The 25,420-nt window shown below is 37.2% G+C and overlaps 1 protein-coding gene across 1 annotated transcript in view; it reads left to right on the forward strand.

The window, feature by feature from the left end:
* The window catches only part of SNTG2 (syntrophin gamma 2), a 457,199-nt gene extending 443,123 nt beyond the window's left edge, over positions 1–14,076 (forward strand). Inside the window, exons 16-17 of the mRNA XM_024215800.1 lie at positions 39–149; positions 13,945–14,076. Coding sequence (XP_024071568.1) covers positions 39–149; positions 13,945–14,076 — 243 coding nt within the window. The remainder of the gene's footprint in view (positions 1–38; positions 150–13,944) is intronic.
* The last annotated feature ends 11,344 nt before the right edge of the window (positions 14,077–25,420 follow it).

Genomic DNA, 25,420 nt, shown 5'->3' on the forward strand with positions numbered 1-25,420 from the left:
ATTTTTTTTTTTTTTTTTTTTTTTTTTTTTTTTTGCAGAATGTGCTCTGGAGGTTTAAATTCTCTCAGCTCAAGGGGTCTTCAGACGATGGAAAAACAAGAGTAAAGCTTCTTTTTCAGAATCTAGACACCAAACAAATTGAGATGAAGGTATCTGATATAGTCTCTCTCTATTTAAAAAAAATTAAATTGAATTTATATCAAAGAAATGAAAGTTTTCATTAAATACTGTGCATGTTTACAATCAACAGTTAAATCATGTATTATTTTTTTTCATATTCTCTAGAAGCTGTGCAACTAATAAAAGTCCTGTGGTGTCTCTAGATTTATTACACCATCTATGTGATTCTGTTCCTGAGATGTATTCTGAAAAATTGTGATATATTCATTCAGAATGATAATTTCTCTGATGTGCCTTCTGTTAAGTGTAGTTTTTCAGCAATAAGTGTAATATCTTAAAACCCTGATTTTAAAATGGATGTAAGAAAAATAGTTTAAATGTTTTATTTTAAAGCATTTTAATATATTTTCAAGATGCCACATAGCAAAGTTAGAGCTTTAAGCAAAAAAGTAGATTTTTCTGACTTCTTAATAAAAAAATATTAAGTAACTATTATTATCTATTATTAATGCCTACATAAGGGCACAGTCTTGCAAGGGGCAGAGGCACCCTAACTCCCATCGAATCCATTGGTTTTGAAGTGAGATGAGAGCATGCAGTATTGTGCAGGATCAGGTATTAAATAGTGATAAGATACAGTTTGATTACATAGCAACTGCTGTATGATTCACAATCCTTTTTTCTCTAAATAACTTTAGACAAGACCTTTAGCCTCAAAATTCAGATCTGGATATAAGACCTCAGTGTAGTGATGTTTACATTCAGAGTACTGGTTTGATGCATAGACCTAGTGCTTGCTATGACATTTGGAACTGGGTCCAGGTTATGGATTTTGATCCTGCCAAAGTTTGAGGGTGTTTCAAGTTGCCTGTGGAGGCGTTGGCATGGGAGAAAGCTCATGGCGTTGGCATGGGAGAAATAGTGCATTGAGGCTGGGGTCATTAGCAGAGCAGACGAGGTTGGAGAGTGGCAAAGGGAAATACAGAGAGACGTGTGTGAGGTAATATCTTCTATTGGGGCAACTTCTGCTGGTGAGAGAAAAGCTTTTGAGCCACACATAGCTCTTCTTCAGGTCTGGGAAAGGTACCCCCAGAGTCAAAGCAAAATGCAAGGTGGAACAGATTGTTTAGCGTAAGTAATTAGCACATATTGTAAGGGACCATTAATTTAGAGTGGCTTGTTAACACGTCTGCAGTCATAGGACAAAAAGAGAGGGATAGTGGGTTACAGATTGTGGTAATAAGCCATAAATCCAGTGTTTCTGTACAATTCATGATTTTTAGAGTCTAGCAGAGTAATGAATTTAAACTCCCAGGCTCATCTTTTGAAATTGTTGTGCAGGTTTCCTTTGAGGATGAGTACTGATAGGTCAGATCTAGAGTGATCACATTGTGAAGAGTGGTCACCCACAGTAGTGGGGTGTTTTTGTCTTTTATCATTTTCCTGTGTGAGTTCATTCAAGAGTGTAAATATTACCTCACTCACCTTGTCTGTCAAATATCCTGGGACTGACAAAGCTACAGCTACAATGCGTGCAATGGTGAAATACAATCAGATAAGAAGGGAAAGACAGTCATGAATGGCTTTGAAGGCAATGGCAAGAGCTTGCATGTGATGGAATACAGAAGAGGAAGCCAGTGAAGGGATTTAAGTGGCAAAATGGGCAAAATCAGTAAAAACAAGAGTTTAAAAATTCCTTCTCCCTTGTGGTGGTCAGATTTCAGTCTCTTGTTATTTGTGATGTTATAATCCCACTTGTAGTCCAAAGATTATAAGCAAAACTGTAAATTAGGCAAGACTTGATTTTTTTCAATGTTAAAAACGGTAGCAAGAAGAAAACATTCTGGGCTTCTTTACAAATCATGCCTTACTAATCTATTAGAATTCTTTGAGGGGGGTCAACAAGCATGTGGACAAGGGTGATCCAGTGGATATAATGTACTTGCACATAGGCAGCAGGTTTAAAACAAATAAAAGGAATTATTTCTTCACAGAACACACAGTCAACCTGTGGATTTCTTTCCCAGAGGATGTTGTGAAGGCCAACACTATAACAGAGTTCCAAAAATAACTAGATAATTTCATGGAGGATAGATCCATCAATGGCTATTAGCTAGGATGGGCAGGGATGCAAAACCATGCTCTGAAGTGACCCTAGCCTCTGTTTGCCAGAAGCCGGGAACGGGCAAGAGGGGATGGATCACTTGATGAATACCTGTTCTGTTCATTCCCTCTAAAGCACCTGACATTAGCTACTGTCACAAGACAGGATACTAGGCTAGATGGACCATTGGTCTGACCCAGTATGGCCGTTCTTATGTTCTTATCATAAATGAGGAAAATAAAGGCCACAAATAAAACTCGTTTTCCTTTGTAGTTCTATACTGTGAATTGGTCCAGTATTTATTGCCTATGCAATCTTATCTGACAAACATATTTAGGGGTGGTCTAAATTTTTTGCAAAGGAAAATTGTTTTTGACCAAATTATTATTAATATTATTGTTGTTTGTTTGTTGTAAGTGTCTGCCTTCCTCAAAAAATTTTGATCTTTCATTGAAAAGCCAAAAAGCTCTTTGGGTATTTTTGGATGAAAACTGAACTTTTTTTGTTTTTTGACTATTTTCACTTGAAAATGTTCTGGGGTTTGGCTGTTTTCACCACAATTTTTTTCAGTTTTTGGTTGCAAAAAAACATTAAACATTTTTTTTAACAAAATCAAAAAAATTGCCAAGGAATAAAACTATTTTCTAACCAGCTTTTTTATTTACTATTGTACTAACTACCCACCAAAGTGCTTAGTACCATCAGTTGAACTACTCATGTTTAGTAAGCACCACACCCAGCAGTGAGTGTTTCCATACTGGATCCTATATATGAATAGAGGCATGTGTTAGTAGGGGAGCCAGGAGATTTAGATTCAGAAAGCTTACTGAGTGACCATGGACGAGTCAGTTTATTATTATGTGTCTCAATATCCCTATTTGTAAAATGGGAATAAAAATACGTCCTTATTTCACAAGTATTCTCATTAATGTTTGTTAAGAACATTGAGCTCTTCAGATTGAAGATGCTATGTAAGTACAAAGTATGTGTGAGCATACACACACAAATGTATATGTATAGTACAAATGTTGACAGAACAAAATGAAAGCTCATTGAATGGCATGAGAATAAGATGAGTAGAGTAAAGTCATGCCTGAACCTTGTGGGTATGTACCCTGAAGGGTTCTCTACAAATCCAAACAGTACCTCCTCCATCTATACTCCTATTTTTTAGCAATGCAGTGTCCCACTGTCTCCCTGCTGTCTGAGCCTTTCCCAACCACCATAGTGAAAGGCTCCAGCAGCAGGGAAAGGCTCTGGCAGTGGGAATGCAGTGGGGAAAGGTTCCAGCAGGTCCCTTTCACTGGTGGATGGAGCTACACACCACAATGTGGATGCAACTTACTTTTCACAGCAGTGTGTAGTTATGTATAGCCGACACACTGCCACCATCGGCGTGCAGTGTAGACATAGCCTTAGGCTTCAGAATTACGGCTTGGACACAAAAGGATACAGCATTGATTCCCCCTTCTACCCCAATGTATTACTGGTACAGTATATGAGCTTAAGGTACCTAAGGAAGAATTTCAAGGAGGTAGATGGTGCTGAATAGAGAGGGGCAGCCAATAACGAGAAACACGAATGTAATCAAATAATGGAAGTTTCATTTCTCTTGAACAGATGAGCTAGTAGATGTCAAACGAAGCTCAGTATGGATGCGTTATAACATTCACTTGGCAGCAAACACTATAGTTAATGTTGCAAGAGTTTCCTGGATTACCCCTAATTTCATATGCTTGTAGCTTTCTGAAAAACTGTCCTTTGGGAATGAAATTTCCATCCATGGTGTCTGGACAAAGGTTCTCTCTCTCTCTTTCTCTCTCTCTCTCTGTACAGTTTGAGAAACATTCCTTATGTTGGATTCTAGATGAGTGAAAAAATACACTTCTCCGACAAAAAAAAAATGTCGCCACTTTTCTTCATACAAATAACCAAACAAATCCTAGACAGTCAAACTTTGCATGTAATTAGTCTCTGATCAAGTTTGGAGGGAAAAAAGGCAGAATATTAATGAATGGCAAATTGCATTTCCTGTTTATGCAGCAGAGAATTCTTTTAAGTTGGAGTTTATGACTCGTAGAGAGAATTGCATAGACATGCACTCTTTGATATGAGAGGCCTTAACAACATACACTGTTTTTCATGCTGCTTTGTGGATATTGGGCCAGATCCTGCATGCCTTCCCTATTTATTTTAGTAAATGGGGAAACGCCTGATATCAGGTGGCCAGATTGAAAATATTTCTAAAATTAAAGTTTACATTAATGTATAACATGAATATGAACCGTATGTATCCCATTTTATATACACAGCACTGCTTTTCTGGTAACATGGCCCTCATCCTCCCAATCAGCCCTAGAAACTCATCAAAATCTCTCAAAATGGCTGCTCCATGTCAGTCCTTTTGGTCCCTCTCCTGGCCTTTTGGTTAGTTCAGAACCATCCACGAAACTCAACTGAGGAATCATCTTGAAAAAGGAAACCCATTCAAGGATTACACCTAAAAATTGCTACCCAGCTGGCATTGTTTAGGCAAGAAACAAGCCAATTTTGTTTTTCTTTCTGACACTCTTCATTTTGTCATTTCAGCCTCCCTCACAGTCTGTTTTATCCAGCTAAATATCCTGACACGCACCTAGACTGTATGGTCTCTGGAGCAAGGACTGTCTTCTTTCTTGTCAGTACAGCACCTAACACAAAATGACCCTGATCCTTGATTGTGCTACCTATGATTATCTTAATACAAATAATAAGGATTACGCCTGATGTTAGCATTTCATCAGGCCCTGGTGATTTGAAGACATCTAACTTGTCTAAGTAATTTTTTACTTGTTCTTTCCCTATTTTAGACTCTGATCCTACCTCATTTTCACTGTCATTCACTATGTTAGACGTCCAATCACCACCAACCTTCTTGATGAAAACCGAAACAAAAGAGCCATTAAGCACCTCTGCCATTTCCACATTTTCTGTTATTGTCTTTCCCCCCTCATTGAGTAATGGGCCTACTCTGTTCTTGTTCTTCCTCTTGTTTCTAATGTATTTGTAGAATATTTTCTTGTTTCCTTTTATGTCCCTAGCTAGTTTGATCTCGTTTTGTGTCTTGGCTTTTCTAATTTTGTCCCTACATAGCTGTGTTATTTGTTTATATTCATCCTTTGTAATTTGACCGAGTCTCCACTTTTTGTAGGACTCTTTTTTGAGTTTTAGATCATTGAAGATCTCCTGATTAAGTCAGGGTGGTCTCTTGCCATATTTCCTATCTTTCCTACGCAGTGGGATAGTTTGCTCTTGTGCCCTTAATAATGTCTCTTTGAAAAAGTGCCAACTGTCTTCCATTGTTTTTCCCCTTAGACTTGCTTCCCATGGGATTTTACCTACCAACTTCCTGAGTTTGCTAAAGTTTGCCTTCTTGAAATCATTGATGGAAGTACTTTTACTTTATTCCATGCATTGAACGCTCACAGATATCAATGAGGATTCAACGCTGACAGTACATTTGATAGCTCTTTTCATAGCTGAAAGAATGTTTACATAACGTTGGTGAGAGCAGTCTGAAATCTTGTATATAATCTTTTTAGATTACTCCCATTCTGACTAGTTATTTATCTTGATACAGTAAGTGCACGTAGATTAGGTAAGAGTAAGCCCATACTATAAAATGAGAAGGTTTGTAAGGAATTTGCTCTTTTCTAAGGTCCATATGCTGCATTTGGTCTGTGTGTAGAATGCTCATTAATGTCACTGAGGGCTGAAAGTCAATCAGAGTTTTTCCATTGACTTCACTGGAGTTTGAATCAAATCCTAAAATCCTTTAAGACAATTTTTGTATGTTATGGGAAGGAGCTTGCAAACATTATAATTCAAGTTTAAAGTTTTTGTTTGGCCAGAGCTGGGAACTGTTATATTAAAGGCTATATTATAATACAGAAAAAAACATGACCATGCACTTCATTTTAATTGGAGAAAAAAAAGAATAACTAAACAATAAAAGATATCAACAACAATATTTCTTCTCTCTTGATATTTATATCCAGTTGAGATACTGATTAATAATTTACATCTACTGTACATAAAATGTGCATTTAGAAAACTTATTTCCATATATACTCCATATCTGTCAGGCAAGACAGAAGAAATACTGTGTGGCTTCTGATATAAAAAAATCAGAATAAGGATTATGTTTACTTTCTTCAAAGGATTTTAACTAACATTTTACACTTCATTTTTCTTTCACAATAAGATCTAATTTTGCATGTGAAACCTGAATGAATATTTTAGCAGCTAGTTGTCATTTACCACCAATTACAACAAAGTGAACACTTTAGTTAAGTTCCCAAAGAGTTTTTGTTCTTTCAGGGTAATTTCTGAACTAATATTTCTTAATCTATTGACTAGCCACATGTGAAAGCAGGATCCTGAAAGATTCTTGCCTCTTCCTTTTTAAAAATAACTTGAATATTTTTAACCAGCTATAAATAATTTTTTTAAAAAAACAGCACAGTCAGCCCATCAGCAGTTACATTGCTATATTGGCTGAAGGGCAGAAGAGATGTTTGTCTTGGAAATGTTACCTTTTCCTTGCTAATAGCATAGTAGTCCCTGATCTTGAAAGGGGCTGTGCATCTGTAATTCACATTAAATCCTTCAGAGTTGTGGTTGCTCAGCACTTTCCAGCATGAGGAATTTTGTAACTGTATAAAAGGTTTGGTCCGGTTCAGATTAGAAGCCTTATTATGGCCACTCTTCCCATTAATACAAGAAGTAGTAATACACTGTCTACAGAATTGGAGGTGGTGGTGGCAATTTGAGCTGCTCTTGGTATTAAAAGCTACAGAGGAGGTAAATCTGGGTGGGTTGCCCGGCTGCACTGGGGTGAATATAGGCTACACCTGTTCCATATGTATAGCAAGGGATGCCTCTCAGCATGCTCCCCCTAGTGCCCAGGAGATATTCATGTCCTATAGAGGTATACTGCCTCCAGACACCATTGCTGAAACTATGCACCTCTTCCTTCTCCCTATCATAATACAAACTTTTAAGAAGTACAAATGAGTCCTGAACAACTGATTCTCCAGAGGCCAGATTTTCAAGTGCTCAGCACCCACAACTGGGTCTAGATTTTTCAAAATAACTCCACTCCCAGTAAGCCACTTAAATAAGGGCCAGACTTTTTAAAAGTGCTCAGCTCCCTGCAGAACCCAATATGCTGAGCTCTTATAAACAGCCGTCCCTTCATTCTCCTGCCTAAATGGGAGCTGAGCCATCTTGTAAATCTGGACCTGATTGTGGGTATGGAGATCTTTTCAAAGTCTGGTTCTATGTGATTATGTGAAGCATATCCAGACCTCTTTGTTTTAGAAATCAGGCTGGAATCTTACTGAAACAGATTTATTTGAGAGATATCCCATACTGCTTTGTGTCAATGAAGTTGGAATTGCCATAAAGACTAGCTGTTCCCAAGGTAATTCTATATTCCTGTATTCCTTTCTTGCTGGAACCAAACTGTGCAGATGCACTTCTGCTAGTTAGGAAACAAGTCAAATGTAGAGTTTAAATAATGTTAAGGGTTTTTTTATTTTATTTATTTTACTAAAACATATACAGATATCAACATGTAGCTGAATTATCCTCATGATTGACTCATCCTGCAAGGCCTAAAGATTGAAGGAAGTTCTGAACAGTGAGAATACTAATATACTGCATGGTCATCAATGCTGTACAGTAACATTAATTCACAGAATGATACGAGTTAAGAACAAGGTTTCAGCTTTAACTCTGAATTTGCTGGCATTTTTGGGTTTGTTAAACATACTTATTTGTGCTTTAATGGCATTTATGCTAACATCACAGGAGAGGAACCCAGACAGGTTAAAGCAAAAATCCATTCCTTTACAGCTTACAATACTGGTAGTTTTTATAAATTACCCATTTGATATAGGTTCTTGATTTAAAGACAGGGACACTGAGTATCACTGAATCTCCCAGACTATAGATCTCAGGATCATACTCTATATAATGTTATTAAGTCATTGCTGAATTGTAACTTCTGTGTATGCTGGCTCTTTGGAGAAAGATAAGCAGCTACTTTTCAGAATAAATAGTATATTCAACCCATAAAAACATATTTAATATATTATTTATAGATAGGGGCCTGGTCTAGTAAAGCACTTTAACATTTGCTTACTTTTAGAAACCTAAGTAGCTTGCTGCTGATCAGCTGTGAAAGCACATCTTCAGAACTTGGCTGTCCTTTTGTTACTTCTATTGTATGTTACTATTACTTATTGCCACCTCATCAGACCCCAAGTTTGAAGTCGAATCCTAGTGAGAAAAACAGAAAGCAGCAGAAACTCTGGCAAGTCAAGGGCAAACATACGATAAGACAGGCCAAGAAAGAATCTGAGGAACAACTAGCTAAGGACACCATTTTTTTTTAAAGTACATCAGAAGCAGGAAACCTTCCAAATAGTCTGCGAAGCCACAGGATGATTGAGATACTAAAAGAGCACTTAAGAATGAGAAGGCCATTGTGGAGAAGCTAAATTAATTTGTTCTGTTGGTCTTCACTACAGAGCAGATGAGGGAGAACTCCACACCTGAGCCATTCTTTTCAGGTGACAAATCTGAGGAACTGTCCCAGATTGAGGTGTCAATAAAGGAGGTTTTGGAACAAATTGATAAATTAAAGAGTAATAAGTCACCAAGCCCAGATAGTATTCACCCAAGAGTGCTGAAGGAACTCAAATATGAAATTGCGGAACTATTAACTGTGGTATGTAACATATTGGCTAACTCAACCTCTGTACCAGATGACTGGAGAGTAGCTAATGTAACGCCTATTTTTTAAAAAAGGCTCCCCAGGCAATCCTGGCAACTACAGGTTGGTAAGCCTAACTTCAGTACCATGTAAATTAGTTGAAACTATACTAAAGAATGAAATTATCAGACACTAAGAAAAACACAATATTTTGAGAAAGACTCAACGTGGCATTTGTACGGAAATCATGCCTCACCAATCTATTTGAATTCTATGGGGGAGTCCACAGGCATGTGGACAGGGGTGATACTGCTGATATAGAATATTTAGACTTTCGGAAAGCCTTTGACAAGGTCCCTCACCAAAGGCTCTTAAGTGAAGTGAACAGTCATGGGATAAGAGGGAAGGTCTTCAGAATCAATAACTGGTTATTACACCTATTAATTTTGCAGTTCTTGTTGTACATTTGTAATTATTATGCCATCTATGTCACTGATCCTATGAGTTCTGTCACCCTGTACAATAAGTAGTGAATGCTTTCAGTTGCACTAAGCATTCTGCAGCATATGTTGTGAAGCAATAAAGATGAATTATTTACCAAAAATGGATTTTTATGGCATACCAAAGTCAGTGTAAAAAACAATGTGCAATTAATTAAAAAGGTTCTCTCTACAATAAAAACTTCTGAAATAAATTAATGGAATAGAACTTAACAATGTCCATTTCAGTTCCTTTTGGCTACGCATACAGCAACCCTGGTTTTGTCAGGTCAGTGTATGTGAAGCTATGATCATCCTTACTGTCCACCAGGGCGGAGTGGTAGGGTTATGGATGCAGCCCCTGAAGTCACATGGAGTGTTGGGGGGTGTAGAGAAGTGCTAAAATTGACTGCAAAGGGAGACAAGCCTGTGATTGTTGAACATGTAGGTCAACTAGAATCTTCAGTATCTGTGTTTGCTGCTGGAGAAGGCAAATTATGTCCTGGTGCATCTCTCTCTCCTTTTCCTGCTGGGCCTCCTGGGCCTCCTATTTGGTCTTTCCTTCTCCATACTGTCTGAAATATTCACCTTTCTGGCTCTCGGTTCACAGTCCAATGAAGCACTGGCTTTCAGAATCTCACTGAACATATCCTCACATCTGCTCATCTTTCTCCTCCTTATCATGGTCAGGTGTTCCACGGGTGTGGAGGGGATGGCCCGTCAAGGCTGCAGCAGCTACAGATAAAACACACAGAGGTATCATTGTCTGTATAATCACCATTGAAAGTGAAAGTTAAGTTTCAGAACTCCCTTCCCTTGCTCCTGGAAAGTTTGAAACAAGACATGCTTATTGACATTTCAGTCTTGGAGAGCGCCTGTGCACAGCACTACTCTCCAGTCCCAGTCCTGGTGAGTATAGTCCAGCAGGGGTGAGGGGAATGAGGAGAGAATTTTTTGGTTGCATGAAACAACAAAATTTTGTCCCCTAAAGTTCATGGGTATGAGTGCAGGGCAATGTCACTGAGCACTGGAACTATTTTTCACAGGCACTGGTGATTTTAGCTGGCATCTCACTTCTGAGGGTAACAAAGGAATAGAGAGGACAGCTGCTACTGATGTCTCAAAGCTGCCTGGGCCCATCTGCAGCTAGCCTGTTTACTGCAATGGTGCCTGCTGAAGTCATCATGGACTGGTGTGGGAAAGTGTACTACCAAGGAAGAAGGCTGCCATCCCTATCTTCAGGAGAGGACTGCAGAGTACCTCCATGAACGTTTCATTGAGATCTCTCAGGAGGATTCAAGTGACATCCCTGTGCACATAAACAAACAACTCCTCTTGGCCTCCTTGGTTAACTCTACAGGGGATGAAAAGCAGATGATTGCTCTACCTCTGTTTGTTGTACAACTACCTCTTCTAGTACAAGTACGCTAACAAAAAGTCAGTAGCTGTGTCCTGTTGAGTTGGGTTGGACACCATCTGTACATTTAAACATTGTAATAGGAAATGCATTCACATGCTTACCCGTGTTCCTTCCTGTGCATCAGGCTTTCCCGTGCTCAGCTGCCAGGACTGACTAGACTATGGTGGAGCCTTAAACACATGCTGGCTCATAGGATAACTGGACCCTCCGGTCATGTCCAGCATCCTTTGCCTCCTCTTCCTGCTCCTCCTCCACCTCACTGTTCACTGCAGGGCTCCTCAGAGGAATCATGATGATCTGCGGGGCACTAGTGGGGCCTCTGCCAAGCATCACATGCAGATCATTATAAAAGTGACAAGTCTGCGGTTTGGCTTCAGATTGACTGTTGGCTTCCCCGGCCTTGTGGTATACCTGTGGTAGTTCCTTTGTTTTCTCGCAGCACTGCTGCTGATTCCTGTTGTACCCCTTCACCTGCATCCCCTGTGCAATCTGCGTGTTAATGTCTCTGTTTCTACAGCTTGTCCATAGCTGTGCCTGTGCAGCCTCCTCTCCCCACAGGCCCAAGAGATCCAAAACCTCTTGTCTATTTCAGGCAGGAGTGCATTTAGAGTGGGGAGTTGGCATGGTTGGTTGGGCAGTTGCACACAAGGGAGAGCTGCAAGGTGTGCTCGCAAAGCTGGGCAATGAGAAAAGGCATTTCAAAACTATGCAAGGTTTTTAAAAGGGATGGGGTGGCTTGTGGTCTCCCTAACTCCTGGGCAGTGGAGTTCACAATTGTGGCCAAAATGGTCAGTGTCAGGCATTGTGGGACAGCTGCTGGAGGACTGTTGGAGTCTATAGGTTGCACAGTATCCACACTTGCATTGCATCAAACACTGTACTTCAATCATGGCTCAATGTCATTTGGGGAGGTGGTGTTACTGTGTTGCCATAATGGGGCACTTATGTCCATGGGAGATAAATTTAAGTATAGACACGTGCACAAACATGTCGACATAAGGCTACTTATGTCAGCCTACCTTTGTAGTGTAGACAAGGCCTAAGTTAACTCATGTTAACCGCGTAGCAGATATGTTATATTAATCATATAGACAGAGCTTTCTATAAAAAATAATACAGCTATCTCCCCCATTCTATAAACAAATGTGCTTTGCTGTATAGTACATTAGTATTACAGAGTATGAGAGGTTTACACGGGCAATTGTCTCTCTATCTTTGGCTGCCAAGGAAATCAAGCTAATTATCTCAAGCTAAAATGTCAATAAAATGGAGCTGCTGAAAAGAAACAAAAAGTCTTAGCTATCTGAGCAAAGTTGTTAATTACAAGAGAATTAGAAATACGGTAGTTACAGCAAATGGAAAAATCAAACATTATAAGGGCAATGAAATGTACAGAGAAAAAACCTGATCTCTCTGCATCTAGGACAAAAACTAAGCTGGGAAATATACCCTTCAAATTCCAATACTCTTTCATTCTAGTACTTTGTATCTAAAAATAGATGAGATGTAAACCAAGGTTCTAATAAACTGTGTACATTCAAAATCCTGTATCAGTGTTAATCATGGTAGGATCAACCCTGGTGTCTTAGTCAAATTCCAAGTATATTCTGCTTATCTACAATTCTCTTTGCAGTTTCAGCTGGATATAGGGTTCTTTGTTCAGTTTTGAGTAGCTGTGTCGTGCTGCTGTGCTTCCATAGTTGGAGAAGTGATCTTTATATATAAAGTACTGTATGAACAGCATTGGGATGCTTAAAGTCAAAAATTCTGTAAATGTATGATCATTGTCTTTATCAATGAATTTAATATGAAAATTTATGTTCATTTTCAGAAAGCTCTACTTGGCAATCTTGGGCCTGATCCTGCAGCCCTTACTCATGTGAGTAATCCTCACTCACATGAGTATTTCCATTGACCTCAATAGGACTGCTTGGGTGAGTAAGGACTAATTGTGTGAATAAGGGTTGCAGAATCGAGTCCCTAAAGAGCTGGGAATTTAACAATTTTTTTCTTAGTTTATGAAAACTATAGAGAAATGTTCTGTCATACAGAGAAACAGCTCCTGCCAATAAATGTATGTTCTTCAATTGTGAACTGCTCTAATAACTAGTTTTTTCCAGAATGCAACCTTTAGTTTCAAATATACTATTTGAAGCAATTTGGTTTAGGAGAGATCATAAAATACTATTATGGCAAACGCAAATGTCCAGTGCTTTGAATTATAGCAAAGTAAAAGATATACTTTGTAACTAAGCATGCTTAGTAAATGTCCTGTTGAAAAGGAATGTTTTCTGCTCAAAATGAAAAACATCCCGATGGTTTATTTGCCAAGTAGACACTTTATAGATTACACTATCCTGTAAATTGACCTATTTTTAAGCTATATTCATCTACCGGAAAATCATCCCTTTACTGGCTGGTAGCGATTGGAGAAAGAAGTGATATAAGTTGGCTCAAAAAGTAAGGTATGAGTTGCTAAAAGTAGGAGGGAATTTATGAGAGAGGACGAGAAGCAACTCTGACTTACTCACAGAACCAGAGTTTATTGATTGTGTGTCCCATCTCTTTTTTAAGCAAGCGGTATTAATATACTTCTTCCCAAATTTTGTACGCCTATCAAACCACTCTAAAATAAACTGTAATACTTAGGAATTACATAGAAAACATCAAGTGAAAATTTCCTTCAGTTTATAGTCACCTTTCCATAACAAATTCAGTCACAAATACACTAATCAACTGTTGCTTTATAAATGCAAATTGAATAGTCTATTTCAGTTGTCATGCTGTGTAAAATGCAAAAAGAATAAAAAATAAAAAAATAAACAGCGTAAAGAATGAAAAGTAAATTAAAATGAAAAGTCATAATTCAAGGATTGTTAGTAAACCAGGTAAGAGAATTGATCTTTTAAGATTATTATTTTTAACCTTACTGTTCCATTTAAAGTTCCAGATTTTCATGTAAATAACACTGTTATTTGCTAACCTATCTTTTTCTCACTTTACTTAAAATGATTGGATCCCTAATGATTCACCTCTACTTTGTCTTTTATTTTTCTTTCAGGAACTTGAATTTCAGGATCTGACAGCGGTTTTACACTGTATTCACTCCTTTATAGCAGCAAAGGTGGCATCGCTTGATCCAGTATTTATAGACAGCCAGTGCATGGCAAGAAAATACATGTACAGTAACTGAAATCCAATTCTGTGTTGTGATTATTGCAAATAAATTATTTTCTTAAAGAAATTAGTTATTTCATGCACAATATTGCAATTCTGTGTGATTTTATAAGGAGCCTATAGTTGTGCTATCAATAAAAATGCTACTAGTTTTCATATTTTGTTCATCATTGTTAAATCTCATGAGTTAACAAACATTAATTCAAACTGAGTCAGTTTGTTTTCTTTAACATTAATCTAAATCCCAGAATGAAAATGTTCATAGCATAATATTTCTAATGTTATTTTGATTTTTTTTCTCAGAAGTTGCATCATGGTGTAAAAATGGGGACCAAGATTTGCCAGTTGTGTGCCTGAAGTTAGGCTCCTAACATTTGTCCTGGTCTTCAAATGTGCTGAGCACACAGAAACTTCCATAGACTTCACTATGGAAGAAAAGGGCAAGATTTTCAGAAGTATTTAAGGAAGTTAGGTGCCCAACTCCCATGGAAGCTAGTGCAATAGGCTTCTAACTTGCTTTGATACTTTTGAAAATCCTATCCCAAGCTACTTATATAGGTGCCAAAGGGGCTGATTCTTCCAAGTGCTGAGCACTCTTACCCTGATCCAGAAAAGTACATACCCACGTGCTTAAATCTCAGAATATGAGTAGTCCCAATTAATTGACAACGTAAAGTTAAGCATGTTTAATTGCTTTGATGGGTCCGGTGAAGAGTGTTAACTACTCATGTCAGGCCAGGCTTCAGCTACAGTAGTACCTTGGAAGATTTGAGCCCTAAATTTGGATTTAGGAACCTAACTTGAAGCTCTTATTTTTGAAACCTTGGCCATGGGTTTCTTTGCTGTCCATTGATAATTCCCCTCATTACTCATTCTTCCACTCATTCATCTATAACACTGTGTTCCCCACCTTTGGCTGTGCTCCTATGTATTAGGATTGTACATAGGATTATGATTAGCTTCTTGAAAAACTATTTTGTTTGTTCGATGTAAGGTATGGGGTAGATGTATCTACCCATAAAGACTTTCTCATTATTTTCTAAACACTGCGGGTCAAATTCTGACCTCATAAGCTTGCATGTGAATGCAGCTGACATCAGTGAGGGATGCCTGTGCTTAACAAAGGAAGAGTATGGCTTTGCATGGGATTTGTTCTAACCTACTTCTGCATAGTGTATCCTTTCTGATGAAAAAATTTGCCTAAATGCACAAATTACCAACTGTTTAGAATATATATATATTTTAAAAAGGAATTTTCCTCTTACGGCCTTTCCCTTCAGAAAAATCTCAAGCATTCCATGCTGCTCTAATAAAAACCACAGCTTTTCTCAAGTTGAGTTGAGAGGCAGCATCAGATACTAAACAAAACAAAACAAAACAAGAAGACAGACAGAAAACTCTAAATACAGTGATAGTTATATTATAGCTATTTTAAATTGACAGATAACATCAGGGGTAGCGTTTGCAATTACAATGTTTGTTATTTACCCCAAGACGTATTAGAAGAGTTATGTCCTCTTGTCAACCAAGCATAGAAGATAAATATTTATTTTTATTTATTGTAAATAAATATTTATAATCAATATGGTCTTCTATTTTTAACAAATACCATTTTAATTTTATATTAAATATTTTTCCAAAAACATGTTAGTGTCTTTTTGAAAACATTATTTTAACCAAAATGTTACATATAACTGTTTTAGATGTTTGAGCTTTTAACATTATACATTCACAAACTAAAAATATTTTTTTTATAGACTGGTCTCAATTGTTAGTAAGAATAATTTAAAAATATACATTGAGCATGTGAGTAAGAATGATGGGGTTGATTCTCTGCTCTGTTATACTGGTATCATGAAACAAATAGTTAAACACTAGCAAAAAACTTGTGCAATGGAGTGGAAAATCAGGCAAGTTACTATTAGACTGAAAATACATATTCAAGCCTCCAAGAGTTTTTAATGTTATAACATGAGTATCATATAATAAAACACCCAGTACGTGCATCTCAAAATATTGAGAATAAAAACTTAACAAAAAGTGATCTTAGCTTATTAAAATACTCAGTTACTTACCCTCTTATGAAATGTCCACAAATATGTCCCACAATTCGTAATGAACCATGTTAAAATAAAATTATAAAGAATCTTGCAAGAAGAATGAAGCAAGGTAGCATCAAACTAACAACTATTAAAAGGTAAAGGAACAGAGCAAGCAAGTTATTTATTAAATTGCATTCTCTTCCAGACTCTATTCTGGCTTAAGTGCTAAAGCACAGCAATGAGATTAGCTTTATGGTGGTTTTTTAACACAGATTGGGCCAGAGGAACTCCCAAAACTTAATGATTTGCAAATTCAAGTAAGCTAAAGCCAACAAATCATCATAAAATCATAGGACTGGAAGGGACATTGAGAGTCTTCTAGTCCAGTCTCCTGCACTCAATGCAGGACTCAGTATGAGCTAGAACATCCCTGACAGGTGACTGTCTAACCTACTGTTAAACACCTCCCTAGGCAATTTATTCCAGTGTTTAACCACCCTGACATTTGGGAAGTTTTTCCTAATGTTCAAACTAAAGCACCCTTGCTGCAATTTAATCCCATTGCTTCTTGTCCTATCCTCAGAGGTTAACAAGAACAATTTTTCTCTCTCCTTCCTTTAATGACCTTTTAGTCTTCTCTTGTCCAGACTAAACAAACCCATTTTTTTTTAATCTTTCCTCATAGATGATGTTTTCTAGGCCTTTAATCATTGTTATTGCTCTCCTCTGTACTTTCTCCAGTTTGTCCACATCTTTCCTGAAGTGTGGTTCCCAGAACTGGATATGATACTCCAGTTGAGGCCATATCAGCGCAGGGTAGAGCAGAAGATCTACTTCTCATGTCTTGCTTACAACTCTCTTGCTAACACATCCCAGAATGATGATTGCTTTTTTTTTTTTTTTTTGCAAGAGTGTTACACTGGTGACTCATATTTAGCTTGTGATCTACTCTGACCCCCCAAATCCCTTTCTGCAGTTCTCCTTCCCAGGCAGTCATTTTCCATTTTGTATGTGTGCAATTGATTGTTCTGTCCAAAGTGGAGTACTCTTCATTTGTCCTTATTGAATTTCATCCTGTTTACTTCAGACCATTTCTCCAGTTTGTCCAGATCATTTTGAATTTTATTCCTATCCTCCAAAACACTTGCAACCCCTCCCAGCTTGGTATCATGCACAAAGTTAATAGGCCATTATCTAAATAGTTTATGAAGATATTGAACAGAACCGGATCTAGGACTGATCCCTGAAGGACCTCACTTGATATTCACTTCCAGGTTGACTGTGAACTACTGATAACTACTCTATGATAATAGTCTTCCAACCAGTTATTGACCCGCCTTACAGTAGTTCCATCTAGGTTGTATTTCCCTAGTTTGTTTATGAAAAGGTCATGTGAGACAATATCACAAGCCTTACTAAAATCAAAATATATCACCTCCTATCCACAAGGCTTGTTACCCTGTCAACGAAAGCTATTAGGTTGGTTTGACACAATTTGTTCTTGACAAATCCATGCTGACTGTTACTTATCACCTTGTTATCTTCTATGTGTTTGCAAATTGATTGTTTAATATTTGCTCCATTATCTTTTCCGGTACTAAATTTAGGATGATTGGTCTGTAATTCCCTGGGTTGTCCTTATTCCCCCCTTGTCCCTTTCCAGTCCTCTGGAATCTCTCCCATCTGCCCTGATTTTTGGAAGATAATCACTAGTGGCTCAGATATCTCGTCAGTCAGCTCCTTGAGTATTCTAGGATGCATTTCATCAGGCCCTGGTGACTTGAAGACATATAATTTGTCTAAGTAATTTTTAACTTGCTCTTTCCCTATTTTAGCCTCCCATCCTATTCATTTTTCACTGGTGTTCACTGTGTTTGATATCCAATCTCTACTAAACTTTCTGGCAAAAACTGAAACAAAAGAGTCAATTAGCCATTTCCACATTTTTTGTCATTATTTCCCCCCTCATTCAATAATGGAATGTTATAGAATGTTTTCTTGTTATCCTTTTTAACTCTAGCTAGTTTGATCTCCTTTTGTGCCTTGGCTTTCTAAAATTATCCTTACATGCTTGTGCTGTTTGTTTATATTCATCCTTTGTAATTTGACCTAGTTTCCACTTTTTGTAGGATTCTTTTTTGAGTTTCAGATCATTGAATATCTCCTGGTTAAGCCAGGGTGGTCTCTTGCCATACTTCCTATCTTTCCTATGCAGTGGGATAGTTTGAAAAACTGCCAATACTCTTGAACTGTTTTTCACCTTAGTCTTGCTTCTCATAGGATCTTACCTACAAACTCCCTGTGTTTGTTAAAGTCTGACTTCTTTAAATCCATTATCTTCATTGCACTTTTTTCTCCTTAGAATCATGAACTGTGATCATTTCGTGATCATTTTCACTGAAGATCCGTTCCACTTTCAAATTCTAAACCTGTTCCTCCCTATTTGTCAAAATCAATTCTCCTCTGGTTGCTTTGTCCTCTATGTATTGGAATGTCTCCAATACATTCCAAGAACTTGTTGGATAATCTGTGCCCTGCTGTGTTATTTTCCCAACAGATGTCCATATAGTTGAATTCTCCCATCACCATCACATCCTGTGCTTTGGATGATTTTGTTAGTTGTTTATAAAAAGCCTCATCCACCTCTTATTCCTGGTTAGGTGGTCTGTAGTAGACCTCTATCATGACAACCCCCTTGTTTTTTACCCATTTATCCTTACACAGAGACTTTCAACAAGCCTGTCTCCTATTTCCATCTCAACCTCAGTCCCATTGTATACATCTTTGATATATAAAGCAACACCTCCTCCTTTTTTCTTTGCCTGTCCTTCCTGAGCAAACTGTACCCTTCTATACCAATATTCTAGTCATGTGTATTATCCCACCAAGTCTCAGTGATGCCAACTATGCCATACTTGTGTTTATTAACTAGCATTTCTAGTTTAATCATTTAACATTTTGATTTATTATGTGTTAGAAAAAAGCCAATTTTTCAATTTCCCTCATTTTTTTTATTTTTTAGGAGCAACCAAATGGAGGAATTATTGGCTGATAAGATGGGAGTAAGTGAAACATGTAGTCTAATAAGATTTGGGGACTGAGGAGAGGAATGGGGAAACATAGATTAAGAGAACTATTCAATCTCAAAAGGAAGTAGAACAACCAGCAACTGCCAGAAGCTTGGGAAGAAAAAGTTAGTGCAAGAGAGTTCAAGACAAAAGCCCCAGTCCAGCAAAACACTTAGGCACACACATGGCTTTGTGCATGAGTAGTCCCACTGATTTCAATTAGTACAGGTTCATACACATAAGGTGAAGTCTTGGCCCTCATTGACTTCAATTGGGCCATAATGTATGGTTTCTTCATTGTGGCCTGGTTTTCTCTGTTTCTTTTCTTTTTTTTTTTTTTTTTTTTGGCTCATCATGGAGTTCAGTTGCATAACCTTGAGACTGACCAGTTCTTCCAAAACTCAAGTTCCTGAAGCTTAGTTTACCTTGATATTCAGAGGCTTCTAACTGATATCCCAAAATGGACAGTAAATCTTTCACAATAAGTTTTTCTACCTTTGTTCAAGCAGGCCTGAGGCACACAGGTCCAAAACAGAGTACCATATCTGAGCTAGATTAACTCATTCATAAATTCAGAACTAACAGTCATACAATGTTTCTTGTTGGAATACTGCTCAACTCAACCATCTTTGTGTACCTGATCTCTGACCTGCTTACTACCATAATTATCTCTTGGTGCTCTTCTACATTTTGATTGACTCTTTGTACAGAACCTTCTGTATTTCTCTGATACTAGATGCAAAACTTGATCTCCAGACTGATTCTTGTCTGCATATTTATACATTCCTCTGGAAATTTCCATTACATGCGTCTGACGAAGTGGGTATTCACCCACGAAAGCTTATGCTCCACTACATCTGTTAGTCTTAAAGGTGCCACAGGACTCTCTCTTGCTTTTTACAGATCCAAACTAACACAGCTACCCCTCTGATACTAGATACAATCAGCTGACTATGTTTAAAATGTTGGCTACCTTTTATGTGAATACAGGGACACAGGCAAGATCTGATGTGATGTTTTCACCTAGTCAGGGCTCTATATGGATACAAAAGTCAGGATTAGTCTCTGCAGTATTGACCATGTAATACTCCACAAAGACTCAATGGCAGCTCCTCTTGGACGTGCTGGCCGCCGCTTACCACAGCTCTGATTGGTCGGGAATGGTGAACCGCAGCCACTGGGAGCTGCGGGGGGCTGTGCCTGCGGACGGTCAATGTAAACAAAGTATCTCGCGGCCTGCCAGTGGATTACCCTGATGGGCCGCATGCCGAAGGTTGCCGAACCCTGAGTTACAGTCTAGGCCCTAATGAGAAAACCTTAGACTCCTGCTCATTATATTTATCATTTTAATATCCTCATAAACAACAAAAATATTTATTTAGGGACTAACCCAAACTCCCATTATGTCTCTTTGATATTTTTTCTCTGATATATTTTAGTTGATTTTATGTTGAAAAAAATAAATATTGTGTCATAGATTCATTCATTGTCATAAATGGAGCTTCACCAGCTGAGGATCTGGCCCATTATATTTAAAAATAAAAAATATTTATCAACTTTCCCATTTCATGGAGAACTTCTCCTTCTAGTGTAACTCTACTGTCTTCAATGGAACTGTTGACTGAGTTAAAGTTGTAGGATTTGGCCTTCTTACTGAATGGAAAACTCTTTCAAAGCAAGTCATCATAAGTTTAACATAAATATTTTAAGGAAATAATGTTTTTAACTTTCTTATTGGATTGTAAAAAGACTTCTTGATTTGTAACATATATTTAATTTCAACAGACATTTGTGATTAAACATATACATGTAGGTATTAGTGTCTACTTTATAAAGAATTGCTTATGAATGACATTAACTTATAGTACAGGATAGTACAAACTCTTGGCAGCAATGTAATAGAAAGCAGAATGAGGATTTTGGTGCATTATAAGATGACATTTGAAGGAATATTTTAATCTTTTTCAACTAAAAAAATGAAATCCTTTCATTACATGTAAAATTATTAAGTACTATGGACTTCAGCCAAAGTCCATTGATGTCATTGGAAAGATTTTCACTTCAACTGGCATTGGACCAGGTTCCAAATTACTGTTTTAGATAAAAACTAAACATTGGCCAAAAATACAGAATTTAAACAATCCAAACTGAAAAATATTTTTTCAACTTTTATGCAAAATTCAGGTACACTAAGAATAAACCTCAGATTATTCTCTCAAAAGTCTGCAGATTTACAACTGCTGATGAAGAAATATATATTAGTTACAGCAAGTCAGAAAACAGGATTGTTCTCCAAGAAAAAAATTGACTTTTCAGTGAGAAATGGGAGATGGAGTCCAGCTAAAGGAGAATGGGGGGAAGAGGCACTCAAAACAGTAACTCCCATGAAGCACAGCAGTGGCATATCCAAATTGAAATATTTGTTTCTGAAATATTTTAATTTTTGCCCTAAACCAGAAAACATTTCAGTTTTGGGGCATTTGGTTTGGGGCATTAGTAGTAGCAATGTTGGACTCTAGAATCGGGATTGAAGGGTGAGGATCTGTTGCGTCTGACTGAAACCATACACAAAAACCCCAGAGTACAATATATAGCAAGGACATCTCTTCGGCTTTGATCACAAAGAATAAGACATGGCAGCAATGGTATTAGAGTATAAGAGTTGTAGGCCTTAGATAAGATTTGTATTTCCAAGAGGTGCTCTACATCTGTGCTAACAAATTTAAAAGCTTTTTTTTTTTTTTCTAGATTGAGTTCTCCATTTTACCTGGAACAATCTGTTTCCATATGAGAATCTCCATTTCCCTTTTACTGTAACTGATTGGGAAAAAAAAATCTGTATAGTGAGAGTTGAGTGATAATTCTAAATATCAGTAATGCACTTAAACTGGAGCACTGTATCTGAAATACCTCTCCCCTATCCTCAAAATTTGTGGCTCAGGATTATCTACATAGCAGGCCGAAGCAGACCTCAGCAACATGCCAAATGTTTAGAGCAGTTCAAACTGAGATCCTCTTCTCAGTCCAAACGCAAGTCCATCTCTAGTGTGTAGACAGTAATGGTCTATAGGGACCCAAATGAGGAGGTTAGTCTTTTGCATGTAGCTTAGAGATAAACCAGACCAGCCAGATTATGACCAGCTCTACCCCTTCTAGGAAACTGTAAGAACCATTCTGCCTCCTCAGCAGACCTCCAATCTGAGGAGAAAAATGTCCTTTATTTTCTGGAAATCCTTGTTCCCATAGGAGTCCACTTCCCTACATAATAGCATTGTTAGGAATAGATGTAATACAGACTCCTCTGAGACATCGCGGAAATCATCCTTTCGTCCCTCAGATTTATATTGTGAGATAGGCAGGGGCATCTTCCCATACCTTTCAAGACACTAAAAAGATAGACTTTCATCCGCAGAGGCAGGAGTCTGGAAGAGGATAATCTTGCAGGCTATAATCCTTCTGTGTGCCTCCTTGATTGGCTATGTTTTGAATTAAATTCCATAGTTATTTCACTATTGTTTATATTGTATCTTAAGACTGTCAAACATGCAAAGGTAGGGAAAAAAGAATTTTATCTTAATCTTATTTTTTCTGTTTTGTGTGTCAGACAATCCACCCAATCCCATTCAATGTGGCACAAATTGAGATCATGTTCATCATTGAGATGTTTTTATCCTTAAATGTTTGGTAGAATGTACTATAACATGTTTTCTATAATGTAATGTAAAGAGTCATTTTCCTAGTTATGACCAGCTAAGGATAGCATTTAATGTACAAGCTTCCAAGATATACTTCTAGTACTTTTACAGCTTTGGGAGTGTTCCATTCTGATAGTTTCTTAGAAAGGATTTAGCTGGTCATTGGCTGAATAGTCATAAATATCCAGACAGGGAACTACACATTGTAGAACTGTCAGACACCCAAAACAAGGGGATGGAAATTAACAGGAAAATGCACACTTTTTTCTAAATGTGAACGATACTCCAGGTATCCTACAGACATATAATGACAAATTTACACTTATTCTTGATAGTAAGTTATGATAAAATGGCACCTATGAGCCATCGTGGAGGAGCACTGAGAATGAAATGCACTGATAATGTAGTAATTAAGAGAATGAGTGAGTCGTAGTTTTATTTTCTCATTGTCAGATAAGAAAGTCAGGGACAGAAAAAGCTCACTGGCCTACCGTTCAAGCCAGTGGCTACTATAAAGTGTCTAGTAGAAAAGATTTCTACAGTGAGAGCTAGAATGAGAGTAGAGTATACTGGTTATATTATTGAGGGGACACTTTGGCTGTTGGAATATAGTGCTTCTCTAAATGTTAAAGAGACCTTTTACTGTGTCTTTAAGCATTTTGTTCAATTAACATTCAGAATTCAGGTAACTTGCTGCTATTTAATATACCCTAAAACATCCATAAGCAGAGTGCATAATTGGTTAACTGTTTTCATTGTTGCACAAAAGCTGGGCAAATACTCCCCACCTGAATTAAAAAAAAAATTAATTCACTTTAGTGAAAGAAAGATTTACAATTTTTTTTAAATGCAACTTTTATTGAATTATTTATGTATATGTTTTTAAAACTGGTTGAAACATGGGGAAATTGTTCCTGAAGTTTTTCACAAAAAAACCCTCCCCATTTTTGCAGAAAAAAATCAAAATTTGACATATATCTATTAGTCCTATGTCTTTTTGAAAAATGTGGTGAATTTTTCATGAAATTCTTCACAAAAATTTGTCTCTATTTTTCTTCAAAAATCTATTATTTTTTTTCAGTGAGATTTATTTACTTTTCTTCAAATAAAGGCAATGATTGTCTAGCGTCAACCATTCCCAGCCTTGACTCTGGGCAGTTAAACAATAATAATAATATTGTTACACGAAGATACAGTAATGCAGATTTTATTGATTCTCTATTATATGACTAAGACAAATGGTCAGAGAAAAGCTCTGGAACTGCACTTTTTTTGCTATTTATCTGCTGTAGTTCCACTAAGAATAAAGTGATTACCATTTAAAAACACAGCATTTATCAGCAAATACCACATCTTGGTATCTCAGATATCATAGTAATTTCCTATAATTATAACCTAAATTGGGTAATATTTTCCTATAATTATAATAGGGAATAGGAATAGGAAATTTCTGGGGAATATCAAACCTGGGTGGAGGCAATTATTGGCAAATGCTAAACTCGATGGTGCTGTAACAGATAAAAAATTAAAGACAAAGAACTGCAATTCCAGGGCTCATCTTTCACCAATCCCCTTTTTTTTAGAAAGATGACTTTTCACATTAAGTAGGAGAACATTTTTCAGAGGAGTAATGGGACTGATTCCAATCTTACAGGGTGAAAACATCTCTAATTTGCCAACTTGCAGAAATAAGGACTGAAATCAGCAGTGATGTGCAAAAGTTGTTTTGCTAGCCAATCAGACTCCATATTAGGATTCTGACTAGCTGGGGTACTGCAACTCTGTTAGCCCTAGCGCATCACCAAAAAGGGGATTTGGTCTAACCATAAAGAGAAGCCCCTATTTTGACACCTGTTGGCATTATTGCCAAGTCCAGTAGAAAAGATATTGTATCCCTGATGTGGAATAAAAGACGTAGAGCAGTTTACAAGTGGTGGGAAGATGAATAATCTTGATAGTTTGAAGTTTTAATTATCCTTAACACTTTACCTGAAACATTATTTATCTGTTTATTAATTACATGAAAATTCCCTTTGAATGATATGAACAATTAATTTCCAATCTTCCAGACAATATTCATCACTGCATTCAAATATTTAAATTTGGGATGGATATGTGTGCACATTGCATATTTATAAAGTCTTAAAGAAAACCATAGAAAAACACGTACATCAGATGGATTAGGGACAATCCATGTAGAATTTTAGTGCCATTAAATTGTTTAGTTGTTTGGGATGGATATATTCCTACATCTCTCGTACAGTTTAAATAGAATCTGCACACAACACAAATATTGTTCACACCAGTATGCTGAAATATCAGAGGTTAGAAGCATCTACCATTATTGAAAAATCTGACTTTTATATATAATTAATTGGCCATTGTTTTTTGACACATAAGATTTGGGAAATTGTAAAAATGTGTGCAGATTTAACTGTTTTGAACAGCACATATAAGCAAAACCCACAGAATGGAAACTGCTTGCCCAATTTATGAGAAACGACATACAATTTAGTGAAATTAAGGTATGCCATATGTGACTTTAACGTCTGTTG

The sequence above is a fragment of the Terrapene carolina genome, unplaced genomic scaffold (assembly GCF_002925995.2).
Source record: "Terrapene carolina triunguis isolate 2854851 unplaced genomic scaffold, T_m_triunguis-2.0 Scaffold42, whole genome shotgun sequence".
Lineage (NCBI taxonomy): Eukaryota > Metazoa > Chordata > Testudines > Emydidae > Terrapene > Terrapene triunguis.